The sequence below is a fragment of the Aptenodytes patagonicus genome, chromosome 4 (assembly GCF_965638725.1).
Source record: "Aptenodytes patagonicus chromosome 4, bAptPat1.pri.cur, whole genome shotgun sequence".
NCBI classification, from domain to species: domain Eukaryota; kingdom Metazoa; phylum Chordata; class Aves; order Sphenisciformes; family Spheniscidae; genus Aptenodytes; species Aptenodytes patagonicus.
Genome location: NC_134952.1, coordinates 42,337,319 through 42,355,948, shown reverse-complemented (window position 1 = coordinate 42,355,948; position 18,630 = coordinate 42,337,319). Strand labels below are relative to the sequence as shown.

The 18,630-nt window shown below is 44.4% G+C and overlaps 2 protein-coding genes across 2 annotated transcripts; one reads left to right on the top strand and one right to left on the bottom strand.

Moving 5' to 3' along the window:
• Positions 1-997: 997 nt before the first annotated feature.
• On the top strand, positions 998-8,353 carry SAP30 (Sin3A associated protein 30). The gene is made up of 4 exons (XM_076337618.1): positions 998-1,553; positions 3,001-3,123; positions 5,749-5,847; positions 7,916-8,353. Exons 1-4 carry the CDS (start codon positions 1,248-1,250, stop codon positions 8,036-8,038), a joined length of 651 nt encoding a protein of 216 aa, XP_076193733.1. The 5' UTR covers positions 998-1,247; the 3' UTR covers positions 8,039-8,353.
• A 2,010-nt stretch (positions 8,354-10,363) lies between these two features.
• On the bottom strand, positions 10,364-18,389 carry SCRG1 (stimulator of chondrogenesis 1). Its single transcript, XM_076337617.1, has 3 exons — positions 18,316-18,389; positions 13,386-13,648; positions 10,364-11,817 (listed from the first exon to the last, which is right to left on the bottom strand). The coding sequence occupies exons 2-3, from the start codon at positions 13,619-13,621 to the stop codon at positions 11,763-11,765; spliced, it is 291 nt and encodes a 96-aa protein (XP_076193732.1). The 5' UTR covers positions 13,622-13,648; positions 18,316-18,389; the 3' UTR covers positions 10,364-11,762.
• Positions 18,390-18,630: the final 241 nt, after the last annotated feature.

Genomic DNA, 18,630 nt, shown 5'->3' with positions numbered 1-18,630 from the left:
CGAGGGAGCTCCCTCCCGCCGGCGGGGCAGGAGCGCCCGGGACGGAGGCCGCCCTGGCTCGCTCCGACCGGCGGGACCCGCTCTCCAGCCACGGCTGACAGGAAAGAGCGGCAAAGAAAGGAGGCAGCGAGACAGGGAGGGACGCGACCGAGACGGAAGACACAAGAAAAAAAAAAACAAACTCGTAGAAAATCCTAGGCAAGGAGCCCGAGGAGTGCGGCTTAGGCCGAAACCTTAGCGCTGGAAAAAGTAAAGGGGGGGTGGGGGTGGTGGTAGTTAACGCCGAAGCGAGCGGCGCAGCCGGAGGACAGGGAAGAGGAAGCGTGGGCGCCTCAACCTCTTCTGGTTGAAGCACGTTTACGCCCTTGGCCGGGCGAGCGGCAGCAGCGATCTCTGCCCCTGAGGGAGCCGCCGCCCGGCCTCCCCCTTCTGCCCCGCGCGTTTCTCGCCTTCCCGCCTCCGCCCCGGCGGGGCCGGGTTCGGCCGCCGCCGCACGGCCGCCTTTCAAATCCCAACGGCCGCGCCGCCGGGGAGGAGCGACAAGGGGGGAAGGGTCGGGGGGAGAACGGGGCCTTTTAAAAGTGGGCTGAGCCGCTGCCGCCGCTCCCGCAGGGCGGGCCCGGTCTCCTGGCGGCGGGGGAAAGGGAGCGCAGCGCAGGGCGGCCCTTCCCCGCCGCCGCCGCAGCGGACAAGAGTAACGGCTCTCCCCGCCGCCACCGCGGGACGGCATACGCCGGCCCGAGCGCCGCAAGGCGGAACGCCGAGCCCCCCGCCCGCGCTCCCGCCGCCGCCGCGCTGCACCTCGGGAGCTGTAGTTCTCCAGCCGCGCCGGCCGCGGAGGGAGCGGCGGCGGTGAGAACTGCATTTCCCGTGGCGCCCCGCGGCGGGGGAGCCGGCATGCGCGGCGGGGCGGGGCGGCGGGCAGGTTGCTGTTGTTACATAGGAAACAGCTGAAGAGTCTCCACATGACAGGGGGGGAAGGAGGAAGTGGGGCGACCCGCGGGGCGCCGCCGCCGCTCCGGTAGCCGCGGGGCTCGGGCAGCGGCAGCCGGCGGGGAGAGTCCTTCCCGCGGCGCGGGCTGGCCGCCCTTGAGGGCGGGCTTGCGTCCCGGTGCCGCCGCTGAGGGGAGGCAGGCAGGGAGCGGGGGAGCGCCGGGCCGCGGCGTCTCGCCGGGGAAGTTTGGTGCGGGGCGAGATCCCGCCGCCCTCCCCCGGGCTTCCCGCCGGCGGCGGAGGTGGCGCCGGGCATGAACGGCTTCGCCCCCGAGGAGGTGACCCAGCGCGGGGCGGACCCCGCCGCCGCCGCGGTGGTGGGCAACGCGGGCTCCGCCGTGGAGGTGCCGCCGCCGCCAGCGCCGCCGGGGCTGGCTCCCGCCGCCGCCGCCGCGGGCTCGACGGGCGCCGGGGGTGCGGGCGGCCCCGGGGCCGGGCAGCTGTGCTGCCTGCGGGAGGAGGGGGAGCGGTGCGGCCGCGCCGCCGGCAACGCCAGCTTCAGCAAGCGGATCCAGAAGAGCATCTCGCAGAAGAAGGTGAAGATCGAGCTGGACAAGAGCGTAAGTCCGGGGAGGGGAGGACACACACGGGACCACCGCCGCCCCCCACGCCGCCGGCGGGGCAGGCAGACAAAAGCGGCCGGCGGGTCCCGGCGGTGCGTGCCCGGGCAGCGGCGGCGCGGCCGGCCCCAGCGGCGCTCCGCGCGGGCCGGTCGCTGCAATGGCTTGGTTGGTTTGGGGGCTTTTAATAAAGTTTAGGGGTTTTTTTTGGTGGCGGGAAAGTGTTGTTTCCCCCTTCCCCGCCTTTTTCCGTAGCGCGGTGGAGTTTGGCTGGCGCTGCGGGAGCACGGCCTGAAAGTGCTCTCCCTCTGCGGCAGAGGGTGGGGGGGGAAGCTCCCGCCCCTCATGCCTGTTTCTGGGGTCCCCTCCCGCCCCCCAAGTGCCAGGGGCCCCGGCTGCGTGTCCCCCCGTGTAGCTGGAGGGGGAAGAAGCGCGGCCGGCAGGCGCTCCTCCTCCCCGGAGCGGAGCCTGCATGGCTCCCGGCGCGCTAGTTTGTGTCTGTTCCTGGCGAGGGCAGCGCTGGGCTGCTCCGCCTCGTGTTGCAATGTTGCACGTCTCCCCTTGCCACTGTATCTTCCGCCCGGCAGCCATCAGGCGCCGCGCAGCGCGGCTCGGCACGGCCGGGCAGGGGGAGCGGACCCCCCGGCGGAGCGGGGGGGGCCGCCTTCGGGCGCCTTTCTGCGGAAGGACACGGCCCCGCGGGTCGGAGGGGCCCTTGCCCGGCCCCGCGGGAGGGTTTCCTGGAGCCGGGGCAAAGCGGCTTAAAATGCGCGGCAGCCGGCGTGAGTGCCTCGCGCCTCGGCCGGAGCTTCGTGCGCCCCGAGGGGCCCCCCCACAACCCCCTACCCCGGCCCGGGGGTTCCTCGCCCTGCAGGCGTGGTCCCTAAACGCAGCTCCGTGCTTCCATTGCCATTAAAGCACGCAGCTCTGAAAATCGGGCTTGGTACGTGCCTAAGAGTTCTCCCAAAACGTGCAGATCCGTACAAAGGGAAACTTTTAAAAACAGAAAGGGGAAAAAAAAAAAGCGTGTTGCTTGACCTCGCCTAGGTAGTGGAAGTAGAACAAGAAGGGGGGGGGATATAGATGGGAAACGAGAGCCGGCTTTTTGCCCTCCGGAGAACAACTGAAAGCTTGGTTTTTGTTTGTTTGCTCCCCAATCCCCGAGTTGCGATGAGTGGCCGGAGGGAGGGTTGTACTCCTGTGTCTCTGTAGCCTGTTACTACTGAATCAGTCGGTGGCAGCACTTCGGTGTCCTCTGGGCCAAGCTGGTGGCGGTGATCTGTAGCATAACACATTCTTTATTTAGAAGAATCCAGTAGGAAAGCTTCCTGAACTCAGTTAATGTGACTGTGGTTGCTGGAGGGTTGTCTCTGTATGTACGTTTGTATCATAAGTCTGGGAGATACTTACGTGGATTTGATTGAAAGACGCAGTATTATTCTTTTAGGCAAGACATCTGTACATTTGTGACTTCCACAAAAACTTAATTCAGAGTGTGAGGAACAGAAGAAAGAGGAAAGGCAGCGATGATGATGGTGACTCACCAGTGCAAGACATCGACACTCCAGAGGTAGCTAAATAGTTGGGGGTTTTTTAATTGTTGTATTAAGCTTGTGCTTAACAACCACCGAGTCTGCACGGATACCACTTTTCCACCCTTGCAGCTCTCCTTATTTTGGGGCATGTGGGAAGGGGAAGGGACCTGATTAACACCTTAATATAACAAAAGCTAACTGAATTTTGTGGTGTATTTTATGCATTAATTGTGCGGAGTAGAATGAACAAGATTCTCTTACGTTATTTGTAAGTGCCTGCTGGTTCTCTCAGAAAATCGCTATTTTCAACTTTTTCCTTTGTGCTTCCTTTCCAGAGTGGTGCTTTGCCACATATCAGCAAACTCTGTCTGCTGCAGGGAATTGCACATAGGGCTTGGGATATAAATGCTTCACTGCCCCATCCCTCCGATCCTTTCCGTCTCTGCTAAATGTGTTGCAGATTGGCTCTTGCAGTTATTCCACTGCCTTAGTCTAACTAGGAAAGTTTGATGATGGTAGCTCTTTGTTTTTACCCCTTGTTGGAGGAAGAGACGTTTAGGGAGCTGTGCTAGAAAGGAGTGGAGAAGGATGGTGCTTTTCCGACTTGTTTTCTCCATTGCAGAACAGTGAAACCTCACCCATTATAAAAGTGAACTGCAGCCTTCAAACGTTTGCATAGTATAGTGGGAGAGACTGTACCTAAGGCTCCTTTTCCTACATGTGCTCTGTATTATTTTTTGCTACAGCCTAGCTTAGCAGGTGCTCTTCAGTGTGTTAATTTTGAGCAGAGGCTGTCATGCCTACTTGGTCCCTTCTAAGAGGGATTTTTTTAAAGCATTCTTCAGAAATTGCTCCGTAAGTGTTAATTTAATGGCATCCTTATGGTCAGCATCTGCAGATAGCAGCAGCATAAGTGATGAAACTTTGCACAAGAATCCTTGCCTAAAGGCACGTGGCTCCAGTCTGAAGGCTCTGGCTAAGAGGATTTTAGGGGATTGGGAGTAGTTTGATGCTGGGCTGTGTTGGTTGTCTGTTAAATATGTGGGATTGCTTCTTTGAAAGTTCTGTCTAAAGCTAATGTTCTGCGTGACTTCAGGTAGTTCTCTGGCACAGTGGTAATTGCAGCTCTCCTGCAAGCCTGTTTTGTTTTCTCATGCAAGAATTATAAAACATGTCACAACTGATGGATATCTCTAGAACAAGAAAACAAGCTTTTTTTAATGGTACTACTGCAGGAAAGAAAACTGCCTGGGAAGTATTTTTGAGAAGCTCCAGCTGGCCATTTGGACAATGGCAGTATGTTCATCCCATTTGATTACTGTATGCCTTGGATGCCCGTTGGCCCTTGACCTTCATTATTTTCAATTGCTATCCAGTTTACTAAGGAAAAAAAAAGATACCATTCTTCTGAAGACTTGTAAGGCCCTCCCGTTTCCATCTCAGTCATGACCATCACTACCTGTTAGAAGTGATCCCTACGGGAGGGGAAGAGGCTTTTGCAGTACTGGTAGCTTCTGGGACTTGGTGGAAAGCTGCTGCTACTCCTCTGTGTGATGCTCTAGTGTGTGGGTTCCCCACTGTGACTTGGGAAGTGGAATTTGTGCCGTGTAAACTTTAGAATACCAAAGGATGGCCAGCCTCTATCATGTAAGGCGGCATCACATCAAGTCTGGCAAGGTTACCAAGTATGCAGTAGCACTGTTGTTGTTTAAATATTCTATAGTTGAGGCCGCTAAGTTAATTTAAAGCAGAAGTGAATGTCTTAACCAGTGTTTAATGCAGGGAGTCTGGAGAACGCTACTGTAATTGCAACTGATCTAGCAGAATTTCTCATTCAGCCTGCTTTCTCAGCTTGCTTTCCCACTCAGTCATCTGATTAAGCTCTCTTACATTGTCAAGGAGGGTGGGAGGGTAAGCTGTTGCTGGGAGAAGTGACTGCTGATCTGAGTTCATGGGATTCAAAACTGAGGGAGTACTGGGTTAAAGTTGTGTATTTGTATCCCTAAGAGGACCTTGTGCAATTCTCTCAAATGTCAACTCATGCTGAAAAATAGTTTTGGACAACTATGCCTGTGCACGTAACTCCTGCATTGTGCTTATGTAGCAGGGATATGATTGGAGACCAAGAGCAGCTGTTTTCTTCTCTCACCTCAAGCCAAGAAAACTTTGTTCTCTAGACTCTCTCCCGATTCTAATACGTGCTATCTCATGGTGCAGATGTGCTATATCTTGCGTGTAACTTTTGTAAAATTTGATGGCCGAAATCACAATATGGGGGCCTCCTTTGAATCAGCATCTTCATAGATGTTATATGGAAGTTGTTACTGGGCTTTGTGTTATCATGCTTGAACTGGGGAACAAACAAAAACGCAGAACTGATTGAAGTACAATAATGAGTTCCAAATATTGTCCACAGCTAAAGGGAGGCAGAGCCATGCTCGGTAACAATAAAATGCTCTTAAACCGAGCTGGGCTGTTTTCCTTTCTGCTGGAAGGTGTGGGGTGGAGTTTGTTTTTTGTCAAAATTAGGTCTGCTGAGCTGACAGTTTACATTTATGTGAGATTCCAAAATCTTTTTGAGAGGCAAACTATTAATGACTGACTCCTTTTTCAGTTATATTAGATTGTTTTCCTCCCCTTCCCCCCCCCTTTTCTTCTAGGTTGATTTATATCAGTTACAAGTAAACACACTTCGAAGGTACAAAAGACACTTCAAGCTACAGACCAGACCGGGACTTAACAAAGCACAGCTCGTTGAAGTACGTATGAGTGTTTGTTCCGTAATAGAAAATGCAACTTGCTGTGGCATGTGGTTTTCTATACAATGCAATCCTTGCATAAAGAGCATATGTAATCTGGGTTTTAGGAGAACAAAAGGGAACTGCTTATCTAGCTTCCTTCATTGGCCACAGCTCCTGAGCCAAGTAAATCAAAAGCAAAAGTTTTCCAGAGGAGGGACTCTTAACTTGTGAAAGCAGTGTGTGCTGCTTAAAAACACAACATGTTGAGTTGGAACAGTAAGATGATCTGCGTGTCCCTGAATATCACAGAATCATGGATTTATAGTCCATGCATCAGTCACACCTTCACCTGAAGTGTCCCGCTGAAAAGAACTAGAAACTGAGAGGTGGCAGTGAAGTTCTAGCAAGGTTCAGACTTCGCTTTGAAAAGCTAGTTAATACAAACATAGGTGTCTGTGTGTATGTAAAGTATGGAAATCTGAAAAACAGGCTTCTATTGATAATTACGTTAATTAAAATCACTGGGATCTGTCACCAGAAAAATGGAACTTTATGAAATTAGTTTTTTTCTTATCAATATTTCTAAAAGTGCTGAAGCTGTGTGTGAGTACAGCTGTATGCGAGCATCTTAGCTGCATGTGAGTAATTTTAAAGGAATCCTGCACTGCAAAGATGCAGTTACAGTGTGCTGATGTAAATACATGAGGGAACTGGTGATCTTCTCTTAGCAGGGAGATAGAGCAACCGTTTTTTCACTTTTGTGCAGCAATACACTCATTTGTACTTTGGTACAGACATTTTGTTGGTCCCTCCCTTAATCTGTGTGGATTAAAGGCAAGGTCCTTAAATGTGTGGGAGATCTCAAGGCCAAGCTGTAAAAGAATAGTGCTGCTGCCACTATGAGTAAGAACTTAAAATCGGTCTTCTGTTTTCTCATATGTGAGCTGAGGTACAGCTAGCTCTTGAATTAGCAGGACTGTGATTTGAAAAAGTACAAGCAGTTTTTGTTCTGCAAAACTAGCATTTCTAAGGGTCTGCTTTAGGTACATCTCATGTACATTTGCGCTAGCGTATGCTTCTTACGCTGCTTGATGTGAATAGGCAAAGCTTCTGTCACGTGCTTTGTTTTGACCTGCAGGTATTTGTGAGCCATAGCAGCAGAACTTCCTTAGTTTACAGTGCGTGTGGTTCCTTGTAACCTGTCCTAACGTACAATAGACGCTCCTCTAGCTGTTACTTAGAAGTCTACTTTAAAGGACTTGGTCAAACTGTTCCTCTGTGAATTTTTGTTGGGGTGGGGTTTAGAAAGCTTTCTAACTTGCTAATTATGCTAAACATTTATAGTGGTAGTTAAATGAGCAGTCCCATTTTTCTCACTTCCTCTTGCTAATTTTAACCTACCAAAGTATTCTGCAAAAAGCCAGAGAATAGTCTTAGGTAGGTATAATATTTTTGAGTGCTTTCTTTTAAAGCTGGTGTTCATTTTGATGAAGGGAAAGACTTCTGGAATGACAAAAGTGATTCGAGAACTCTTTAGAGATTGTCATATTTTAGTGGTTACAGCATGGTGAATTTTCATTGATTGCTCTGTTTTGAAGAGCTGAATGTTCGATTATAATTCTCAAAGATTCTTGTATTGTCTTAGATGTTTCTATACATTAATTGATAGACACATGCTCTTCCCCCCCCACCTGAGTGACGAGCAGTAGCCTCTCATTTCTGTACTGGAGCTCTGATATTCTATAGTCATTACTTGCTTTATAGTCAAGTTTTAACTATACAAATGTAATGATACTCCCATGCTTGTTTTGAGAACTCCCCCCCCCCCCCCCCCCCCCAAGTAAAATTTCTGGGCTTTTTACTTTGGAAAGTATATTTAGTTCTCAGTAAAATGATTCCTGTTTACTTTTTTATGACTATTACTATTATGACTATTAAAGACTTTTGAAGAGAGGTAGCTTTTCCTTTTTCTTTTTGAAGCTTCTTGATCAATCTTTTAAACTTTACTGTAGTTGATTTAAATCTGAATCTTCAGTTTCTGCATATAAGAGTGGTAATTTAATTTCCTTGTGTTCTTCCTTTATAGATAATTGGCTGCCATTTTAGGACAATTCCAGTGAATGAAAAGGACACCTTAACATATTTCATCTACTCGGTGAAGAATGACAAGAACAAACCAGATCTAAAGCTGGATAGTGGGGTTCATTAGACGGAAAAGGTTGGGACTGAGACTCAGGCCGCAAATCAAAAGACTGAGGGGTTTTGTTGATATGCAAAAGCTTTCTTTGTAACTTTTTTTTTCTCCCCAGAGAGTTTGTCTCTGTTTTATTTTTCATAACCTTGCTGATTTGTTTGAAAACCATCTCTTATGAAACAAATTTCCTCAGCAAAAGTATTTTAAATAAATATCACTGATACTGTTGCTCAAGTGGGTGTGTCTGTAACTTATTTAGTGAGTTACTTGTACCTAATAGTTAAGCTTTGACTAATGATGTAATAATATTAAAATATTTTTCAATTAAAACGTGCCAAGGATATATTTATGAATGTACTTCAAGTTCTCATGATACAATGCCTTTAAAAAAAAAACTGTAGCAGACTTGGCAATATGTTCTTTTTCCTAAGGTAAAAGGCTTTCAATGACAGTTCCAGTTGTTAGCTGGGCAGAAATGGCTGAATAACATTTTCTTTTTCCCCTTTGGAAACAAGAATTGATGGGGGCTTTTCTGATTTGTTTATTCATCTTGTCATTGCTGGGATATGTGCTTCTAAGCACCAAGGCCTTCCTGCTCCTATATTAAAATGGAAAAAAATGCAGCTCCCGAATTTCAAAGCTGTAAGTACAGATGAAAAGACTGCTGCGGCTTACTGTGCTGAGAAATCCTTCCACTCGGTAAGAAATCCTTTAGCTGCTGACTTCTCCATTCATCTGCATAGAATGTGGCTAAGAACTTAATTGGAGAACGGAAGACAGAGTCTGTGCTGGGTCAATATGGTATCCTCTAATAGGCATACTATTTCTTTCTCATTGCATGCATTAGCTCAGGCCTGTTTTTAAAAAAAAAAAAAAAAACACAACCCAAAACCGAATCCAAACCAAAACTTATGGTCACATAAGAGAAAAATATCCAGCAATGCTTTTGCTTTTCATTGAATATCTTAGTAAAGTCTGATGTTGAAGACAATATTATGAATGACTTCTTGTATCGTCATTTAACTGTTATTCCATATACCACACATTTAGGCTGGCCCATGATTTCTTTTTGCTTTAAGCTGTGCACATAGGTTGAAGAAAAGGCAGAGGGAGAAGAGTTCTCATCTTAAAGCAGAGGAGGACACAGCTTCAGCTTGTTCAGTTAGCATTTGTTGCAACCCTTAACCTTAGCAGATGTTTAAAAGCTTTTTCTTAATTTGGGAAAAATGAGAAAGCAGTATTTCTATGGTCTAATCTGCTTGATGTTAATCTTGTGAGTTTTTTTGAAAACTAATTTGCTGGCATCACTGCAACTAAGATGCTCTTTTGCTTTTTTGACCCATGACGCTCACATAGAACTGAATGATGATAAACCCTAACCTCAAACTGGCTGCCTTCCCAGTAGCTCTCAGTGACCTGATTTCTGTCACTTGCAGTGTCATATGTATTTCCACAATGAAGTTCTGTGGTGTTGGCCTAAGTTCAGGATGGTGAGTGATACCTAGCTAGTGGCAGCTGAAATTGGTGTTCCTTTGAAGAGATGTTTTAGTGCCCATTTCACTACAGTGACTGTAAAGTTGTTTGCTGAATATCCTTTGTACAAATTGAGCTTGTCATCTTCAAATTACTAGTTGGAGAAACAGCCAGGGAACCTGGCCGTGGACAGGGCATCTGAAGGAGAAAGGCTTTTTCTCTGAGTGGGTGGCCGGGGTGAATGTTCTTACCTAGGCCTGGCAGGACCTGTAGAAGAACCTTTGGGAGGGAAGGAGAGTGGGGAGAGAAACAAAAGCAAGTTTCTGGGGGAAGTCAGTCTTAAAGTAGTAACCCAAGTGATCCTGTCCTGCTGCATGCGGAAAGGTGCAAAACTTTTCTCCAGTGGACTGTGGATTTTCCTTAGCCAGGAGTGGTGGAAGGAAAGTAACCGAAAACCACCTGCTAACTTTACTTCCCAGATTTGCATCCGCCTTAAATTTTTTTTACTGCTGCTGCTTTGGAAAGCTGTGAACACCAGGCATATGCAACATGATTCATGTAGAAACTAGATGGCACAACCAACAGAAGTTACGTGCCCTTGTTACTGCTAGAAGCTTATAGAGGACTCTGCGCAAGAGCGGATACCATATGTTTTCTTAGCAGAGCACTGACTTTGGATATTTTGACTGTGGGTTGCCAGACTTATGGGGGTTTTTTACCCTTAATTGATGATTTGGTAGGAAGCCCAAATGACTCAGGAATAATTACACAAGCCAGGCTTAAAAAGTCTGGTGACACAAACTGTTTGTTTAACAGTCAGTAGCCTAAAAATTACTTGGCAAAAATAGTACACACATATTTACTTGAAACATTTATTATTAGCTATGTATAATTACCCCCCTCCCCCACTAGCCAGCCTTTGTTTACTGACAGAGGAAGAAAAACAGTCATTGTCATATTTCATACTGCATGTGAAATAAGTTTGGTAAACTGGTGGTAGCAGTTTTCATGGTGTAATATTGTAAGGTTATTAGATGAACAGTACACTTTTAAGTGGAAAAAACCTAAATATTTACTTCAGTACTATGTACCCTCCATGTGACTGACTTGACAGCTAAAGAGTTTTTATATGTAAGGCAATAAGCCAGGCTTACTGCCTGTAAGTTTGGCTTGTCCAGGTGGCTTTCCTTAAACTTACAAAGGGACATAAATTATTGGCTGTTTTTCTCTTGCACTGTAATCAGTATTGGCACATGTTGAGAGGTGACTGTGTATCTACAGCCTAGATCACAATACCTCTTAAACATTAAGATGATTTTTTCTAATATTTTGAGATACCTCTTTGTCTTCACTTCCCCAGGTATTTCCCTAAAGGGCTAGCCTAAAAATAAAAAGCCGGCATTTTAACTTAATTCTGAGGTACTGTATTTCAAACAAGTCTTGCTTAAAAAAGCTGCTTGAGTGTGGATTTTTATGGTGCCTTAACAGACCTTGCATCAGTCCCATCCTCTTTAGACGTCTTTCTGAAGATACATATACAGACACGCTACTGTAACTGTTCTAGTATTTTAAAAGTTCAATGTTAAGATTAAACAATTTAAGGTTATAGAGATTCCATAGTTAATGCAGGTGACCAGTTAGACATAATTAAGACCTAAGTGTGGTTTAGTACTATTAATGTGAGTCTTGACTCTTTTTTCCCCAGTGGAATTTTCAAATATGAATGGTGAAAGTTTGCCTTTTGTATGTGCATGTATTTTGTTTAAGATGCCTAACTAGAACGTGGGAGGCTGTCTGCAGAAGTGCCAGGTACTGAGTAGCTTCAGCTTAAAACAGCTTTAACTGTGTGGTGGCAGTAAAGCAATAGAAAGCTGCACTTGCAGTAGGTTGCTACGAGAGTCACATTCTTAACCACATGAAGGCTTAAGCCTGGAGTTTCTTCATCAAAACTAGTTGAGAATGTTGTGCTGAGTAACACGAGTTAGGCTTTTTGCTGGGGGTTGCATATGAGGATGCATTAAGAGCTTGTACAGTGTTTTACACCATTATGGAAATTAAGGCAGCTACCACATTTGAAAAGAGAATTTCTTACATATTTGAGATTCCAAAAAGGTATAGAAAGGAAATTTTTCTACAGTGTAAAAAGAGGCACTGTCTTGTGGTTAGGAAGTTTGTTGGTGGTGGTGGTTTTGTTTTTCCCCTTGAAAGCATCATTACATGATTGTAGAATGATGTCTGTTGTCTTCACGGGCAGACTTAATGTCCATCACTGGCTGTTGCAGGGAATCACAAAAGATATCTTTGGTCCAAAGAAAATATCCCTGAAAGATATTACCAGATATTTAAATAATCAGATTATTGCTTTATCAGAGCTTTAACATGACATTCATTTCCAGTTGGGGGGGGTGTTAGCTTTTGGTGGGGTATATGTGGAATTACTGTGTTTGTGGGATACCCTCCCAGCAATGTAAATGCAACTGCAGGTCTGTGTGAAGATACTGTATTTCTACCTCTGCTGGCCTAGTTTGGAAGTGATGGCAAAACTTTCATTGCCTGACCAGAGTGCCAGCACTCCACCCTGGTATTTTAGCTTTTAGAAAGTAAACTTACCAAATACATAATTTTAGAAAAATAAAGAGCTTCCACAGATGCACGCATACTGCTTAGTGCAATTTGTCCTGAGAGCAGACCTTCAAAGCAGGTCTTCAGTACCTCAAGATGGTTGAAGGAAGACCTCCTTATGCATTTGTATCAAAGGAAGAGGCTTTCTTAGGCTGCTCAAAGCGCTGATGTTGAAGCTGGAACCCAAAGCGTGCTTCAGGATGAGGACACCATTTCTGGTTTTATGGAGAGTGAAATATGAAAAACATATTTAAACCCTGCTCTCAGTTTGAATGTGAGGTTTCTAGCTTTAGAAGTCATTCCCACTTGGTTCAAATCTAGTCCCCTATGGGAGTGCTGAAAAGTTGCCTTTTATCGGGTTTTAGGGGACTTGAGAAACTTGGGTGGTAAGAGGGGCGCATTAAAAAGTCATTTTTGCTTGCCTATGTAATGCCATCACATTTTAGTGTCCCTGAAGTATTAGTAAGTTTTGAAGTGTTGATACTTTTAATTTAGATTTCCTGAAGAAAAGATGTTGCTGGAAAGCTGAATGAAGTAATACCCCTCAATACATTTTATTACTTCAAACCAGTATGGGCTGGTGGTGTTTATTAACTCAATATTAATTTTGTTGGGATGTACATTCTTTCTGTAAAACAACAACAAAAACCCCACGTTCTCTGAGAACTTCACTGTTCAGCTTTGTCAGCAGTGCCAGCGAACAAGAGGAGTGTTGACATTCTTGGGCTAAATCTTTTCCCTCCCTTGCAGGCATTTGTGAACCTCTGTTCCTCACTGCGTGCTTTCCTACTTTAAACAGCTGTCTTTACAGAATCATTTATTCAACTGACATATGTGCATACGCCTTAGAATAGCAATAAGGTTCTTTACCGCGGAACAGAAATCAAATGAGTTTGTCTATGGTCCTGCAGACATCTTCATTGCAAAGTGCTGTGAATAAAGATTTGATGTAGTTCTCATACTTAGTTTAGATCAAATGGAAGACTCAAAGGTTAGGTGATTTAAATGCTAAAGTCCCCTGTAATAGGACATGCAAGTTTACAAAATATGCTAAGCAAGTCCTAGGTGAGCCCCTGAAAAACAAAAACTGAAAACTGGCAACGTATCAGGTAATTGGCTATATCTTGATATAATTTCAAACCATCTGAAGTGATGCATTTCTTTAAAATGATAGCTTATTCCTCCAGTGGAAACTGTAAAATGATGGAAATATAATGGGTGGTCATATAGAACTGTACAAGTGTGTATGAAATGAGCGTGGTCTTACTTTGGGCAGCAGAACAATTCATTCAAGTTGCAGTAACAGATCACCTCGCAGCCCTTCCCTTCCCAAAAGTGATCTTGCAGACCATCATCAATTTGTTGAAGGTTCTCTGTGCCTTCGGGGATGTTGTGACAGTTGTGGTCTTTGAGGGCCCTCTTGTAACAAGATGGACGCCGGGAAGGCACCGCGGGGGTACCCAGGAGGCTGCTCAGCAGAAGCAGGGCCGCGACCATCTTCATTTTTGCGAAGCTTCCTGCAGCAGGGTGCTAAAGAGAAATGAGGTACGTGACACAGGTATAGCTGTTGAACAGATCTCTTCTGCCAATTTGCTTTCTGGCTTGCATTTTTCTTTTCTTTCCCGTGAACTTTTGGAGGTTTGAGCCTCTGTGCTGGAGAGTGTTTTCTCCTAGGAGGTAAATAATATTGCAGCAGAATTGATATTCATTACTTTCTGTACAACCTTGGGAATCCTTTCATCGGGAATTGAGGCTTCTGTTGCTGGCAATTTTGTTGTTTCTTTGGCCTCTCACCTTGAGAAAATTGCTTTGAGCTGGCCATGTTCTCTCGGTGGTGTAAGTGAAAGTATTGATTGCTACCAAACCAGGGGAAAATGTCTGGGTGTGTTTCCTTGCCCTCCTGGCCATTTTGCCTGTTGAAAGACGAGTCACTCACATAAAATTAATAGTATCTTTCCCCATCAAAGTTGTGGAAAAACTGTCTGCCGATTGAATCCTCTGTTATGGACTGCTCGAGAAACTGAAGCATTAAACAGCCGAGGAGGCTGAAGCTCTCTGCAGTGCTGTCCTGGACGGTGGTCTCTGCGATTCCTACACTGCAGGCTCTGGTATGATACAGCATTGCTGAGAATTTTCTCTTTTTTAGTCTTTTTTTTTTTTAGTACTGCAAACTGCTTAGCGGAGTCTTGCTGCAGGAGGTCATTATGTTTTAACTGATGCTGCTTTTTAAAAGACGGGATAAATTATCCCTTGCGAAACTCTGCTGTTGGTGACTAGGCTTTCCGTCGTCTGCATGAGCTTGTTTAACGCTAGCTCTGCTATTCTGTGGGCTTTGCACAGAGAGTGACCATGCCACAAAGCTTTGGATAAGACCTTTGAACTTGCATTCACTTTTAAATTAGCATTTTGAACAATGCTTCAACGTAGACTTTATTGGTATTAGGAGAGAGAGTGGGTTCTTTACCTTTCCTCATGCTTGAATGAAAGGGGTCTGATACCTTACTGAATTTAAATAGGAATTCTGCTCTGAAAACTAACCTAAAGTAATGTTCAGCTCTGCCCAGCGAGCTCTCCCTGAGTGCTCCTCACTGTACTTGTAGCCTCAAGGAAGACTTTGCTGCCCTTCATCCTGTTGACACTTCGGGGTCGATCCCCTGACACTACAACATTATGGCCTAGTTCTAGTCTTTCTTGTGGGGCCACAGGATAGGGTGCTCTAGACTAACCCCAAAATAACTGGGAATAAAGCAGTGTCTGATCAAAGACTGTCAAATGCCAAGTTAAGATGGCAAAGCTATTATCTAGATAAGAAAAAAAAGTAAGGCGTGCCAGCTGTAGAAGTCACTAAGACAATAGTCCCACTTGGGTTATTCTGTAAAACTCTTGAGGTCACTCTTGAAAATACAAACAATAAGCTATTAAATGTATAAATTTACTGTACTTTGTAGTCATTTTTCCTGGGTAGTTACATCACCACCATAGCTATCTTGCTGATCTTCCATTTCTTCAGCCGATGAATGACATGCCAGAGACTCTAGCTAAGAAAATCTGAGAATTTGGATTCATATTAGGGATAAAATACTACACCTCGACGCTCTTCGATTATATTTTTCCATAAGGTTTTGCGCAAACTTGGTTTTTGAACACCAGTAGCCAAATAAAATATTAAAAAGCGGCCAATATATTAAATAACATGACTGAAGTGAAAATAAGCTCTTGTGTATTTTTGAACTTCCGTCATAGAAGCAAAATTCATTGAATGATTCCTTTTAGTTTCCATGAACTTGCATGTGAACTTTTGAGTAGGAGACTCCAATAAACTACTAGTAATGGAGCCTTGGGGATCTATTTTTTCATTACCTTAGAGTGCAGTATTGAATAACATACTGTCTTTATTAGTTTTAGACCTCAAAACTACTTCTCAAATAAAGTAAACATTGTTCTAACTTTGCCTGATGTTGTTTTTTAGACTTGAGTAAAGAATCTATATTATTATAATAATGGTTTTATTTTGTAGGAGTATAAACACTGCAGTTACGAGGGTTCTGCTCAGAGAAGTCTAATGCTTAAAGAGAACAAGTTTATTTATACTATACCTTGATAAATGCCAATGTCAAGGAGTACAGTTTAACATTCTTCTGTTCAAATAATTGAGCTTAATTATTTAAGTATTTAATGGAAGAAAATTTCCATGAAAGAGAAATTTAGGAAGCAGGAGGTTTATGCCTTTGTTTCCTGTGATTGGATTATTCTATGAGTTCTTCTCCTGAGGATGAGGCGTTCATCATATCTTGCTCTTGTGTACATTTTTTTATTCCTAATAATTTGGGTGATCTTCCCCTACCTGGAGTTCAGCTGGTATGCTCATTTGAATCTGTTGCCAGCTGCCTGTCTGCTCAAAATTCGTGGGAACTCATTCTGTCCTGAAAAGGGGCAGATTTTCTGTAGACCATCAAATTGCTGGACTCAAAAATCGTGACCTACAGTTTAAGGTAACTCACTACTTGCCTTGGAATAGAACAGGATATTGCTATAGGGCATCATCGAGAGCGCTTATATGGATAACTGCCAAAATCAGTATTAGCAAAGTCAATATGCTGGTGAGCTACGGATAGACAGCTTCACTATCAGGTCAGTTATGCATCTTACCAATGCTCAGCACTGTTATTATTCAGAAAAAACATTGTATTTATTTTATTACAATTTTATTTCTGCTTAAATATTTCCTCTGGGGTTTTTTGCAGATCATAACCAAAAGGAAACTTTTAGTCAAAAGACCTTTCTTCAGAAGGTTATTCCTTTCCTGTGAGAGAAAGGTGCCTATTTGCAGATGTAAGGCTGCCAAGGACCTGAAGTGTTTCATCAGATCCCTTGCACAGGATCAATGCTGATAAGCTCGGCAGACATTTCAGATGCAGCATCTTTTTCTGACAAACTGCTGGAACTTCTTTTCCTAAATATGGTTGCACAGATGATGGAATGTCACTGATCGCCTAGGTAAAGAACAGAGCTAGTACGTGCATATTTATTTCAAAATACCTGTCAAAGACCTTATCTGCTTTTGCATACCACGGAAACAGTCTTTTCTCGTAAAACAAATCGGGGAAATGTGATGAACAAATCCAATCACTAAGGTGACTCAAAGACTTATTGCCAGCAAGCATCCTCTTGCATTTCTTTATTTTATAAAACCTTCTGAAAAAGCAGCAATGCCAATCATGCTCTATCAAGAGCTTTATCAAGATTATATCATTTCAAATTCTAGCAGGAGTAAAGCCATCTAAAAATATTTAAAATGAGCTCCCTGCATTCATTTCAGTGAATTGCTTTGGTTACTTTGACACGGTGTAAGTAAGGTTTGAGAACAAGTGCAGCTGGGATAACAAGCGCTTTGAAATAATTTGGAGTTTTGTGTGAAGGAAAATGGTTAGTTTGGGAATATGCATGGTGAGTCAGGAATCGGTGCTATCCCTGCTTGTTCAGCTGAGAGTGTTGGAATTATCCTGCCAGGCAATTTGGCACCATATCATCTTTGGAGCTGCTAGATGCGGAGGTAGTCAGAAAAGACCAAAGAGAAAAACCCACGTTTCGGCCTCCTTGGCCAAGAACAACAGGGTAGTATTTCATGAGAAGTGATGCCCTTTAAAGGTCACATGGTATTAGTAGGAGCTCAGGTGTTAGAAATAGGGGATAGAAATAGGAAAAACTGAGAAATGGCACAAAATGTGTATTTCAGCACCTCTAGAGATCCTGCATGTTTGGTAAAGATAAATATTTACAATTTGGTCTATCAACTATTAAATATACCCTTCAGAGTTATTAAGCGGTCTGCGTCTCCAGTTGCCTAGTGTTGAAAACAAGGAATACATTAATTGGTACACTTTTGGTGTACGATCTTTTCCCATCTGTCCAGTGGCATGTGCTGGGTTAACAAGTTGCACTTAAAGTGAAGCAAATTTAATATATATTTGCTTCTTAATGTGCACTGAGTTCAAGGGCTAAAAATACCTGTTCAAAATAAAATGTCTTTTATTGTTTATTTGTTTGTCAAGTTTCCATTTCAGAAACACCTGTAAAATGCTGAGCTAAGCATTTAATATTGAGGTGTGTTAGTGCATAATAGTTAGGTTTATTAGTGCATTCCTAAGAAATCATTACACAAGAGCTGCATAACTGATATTATTATGAAGAAATTTTTTCCAGTAAGAAAAAAAAAAAATCCTTCAAATCTATTTTGCTTGAACAGTTGGTGCATTGTAAGGACAGCAGCTAGTCCACGGAGGATGAATTCAGTGAATTACTGCTTTGTAATTACCATCAATACCGTGATTCTTTCCAGAAATGGAGTTCTCGTTAAAACCCATTTAGTTTTCTTAAAGACAGCAATTGTGAACACACCTCTCTCCATATTCACCAACTGTGCAATAATATTGAGTACTGGAAGGCAATATAGTATGTTTAATGACTTCAGATGTTAATAGGTAGCATCCAACTTCGAAGAAGAGCAAGATAGTGAAAGTATTATCTTTAGCTGGATCATATCCATGCATCTGACTTGAATAGCATCTTTTGCCTGCAATGTATCTGCATCTCCCAAACCTCCTCCTGCATGTTCCCATACCTATTTCTATTTCTGTACTCTGTAAGTAGCATCAGCAGAACAAGTGCGCAAGGATAAGTTCAGGAGCAAGACATACCTTTCTCTTCTGCTTCGCCCCCTTTCACTTTCTTGGCAGCTGTATCTTTTCAGATGTACCCAGAGAGAGCAAGAGCTAGCGGGGATGAGAAGAGGGAGGGCTGATGTGAGACGCTATACAAACAGCCCTTTGTTTGTCCTGACTTCTGCCTGTGACTGACGTGCTCTCTTCTCCAGCGAGGGGCCCGAGGATGGGCTTCGAGAACTACCTCTTTCAGTCACTGCCAACCTAGACTAGGGGAAAAAAAGTGAATGTATCCTTTCCAGCAGGAAACGATTAATTCATCCAGGATCCGATGAGAAGGTGTCTCCTCAG

What these genes read in the sequence shown, in the direction of transcription:
- SAP30 (XM_076337618.1), top strand. Translation starts at nt 1,248, where the DNA reads ATGAACGGCTTCGCCCCCGAGGAGGTGACCCAGCGCGGGGCGGACCCC. An exon ending in AAGACATCGACACTCCAGAG is followed by an intron (nt 3,124 to 5,748) that starts GTAGCTAAATAG and finishes CTTTTCTTCTAG; the next exon opens with GTTGATTTATATCAGTTACA. An exon ending in ACAAAGCACAGCTCGTTGAA is followed by an intron (nt 5,848 to 7,915) that starts GTACGTATGAGT and finishes CTTCCTTTATAG; the next exon opens with ATAATTGGCTGCCATTTTAG.
- SCRG1 (XM_076337617.1), bottom strand. Translation starts at nt 13,621, where the DNA reads ATGAAGATGGTCGCGGCCCTGCTTCTGCTGAGCAGCCTCCTGGGTACC. An exon ending in GAATTGTTCTGCTGCCCAAA is followed by an intron (nt 11,818 to 13,385) that starts GTAAGACCACGC and finishes AATATCTTTCAG; the next exon opens with GGATATTTTCTTTGGACCAA.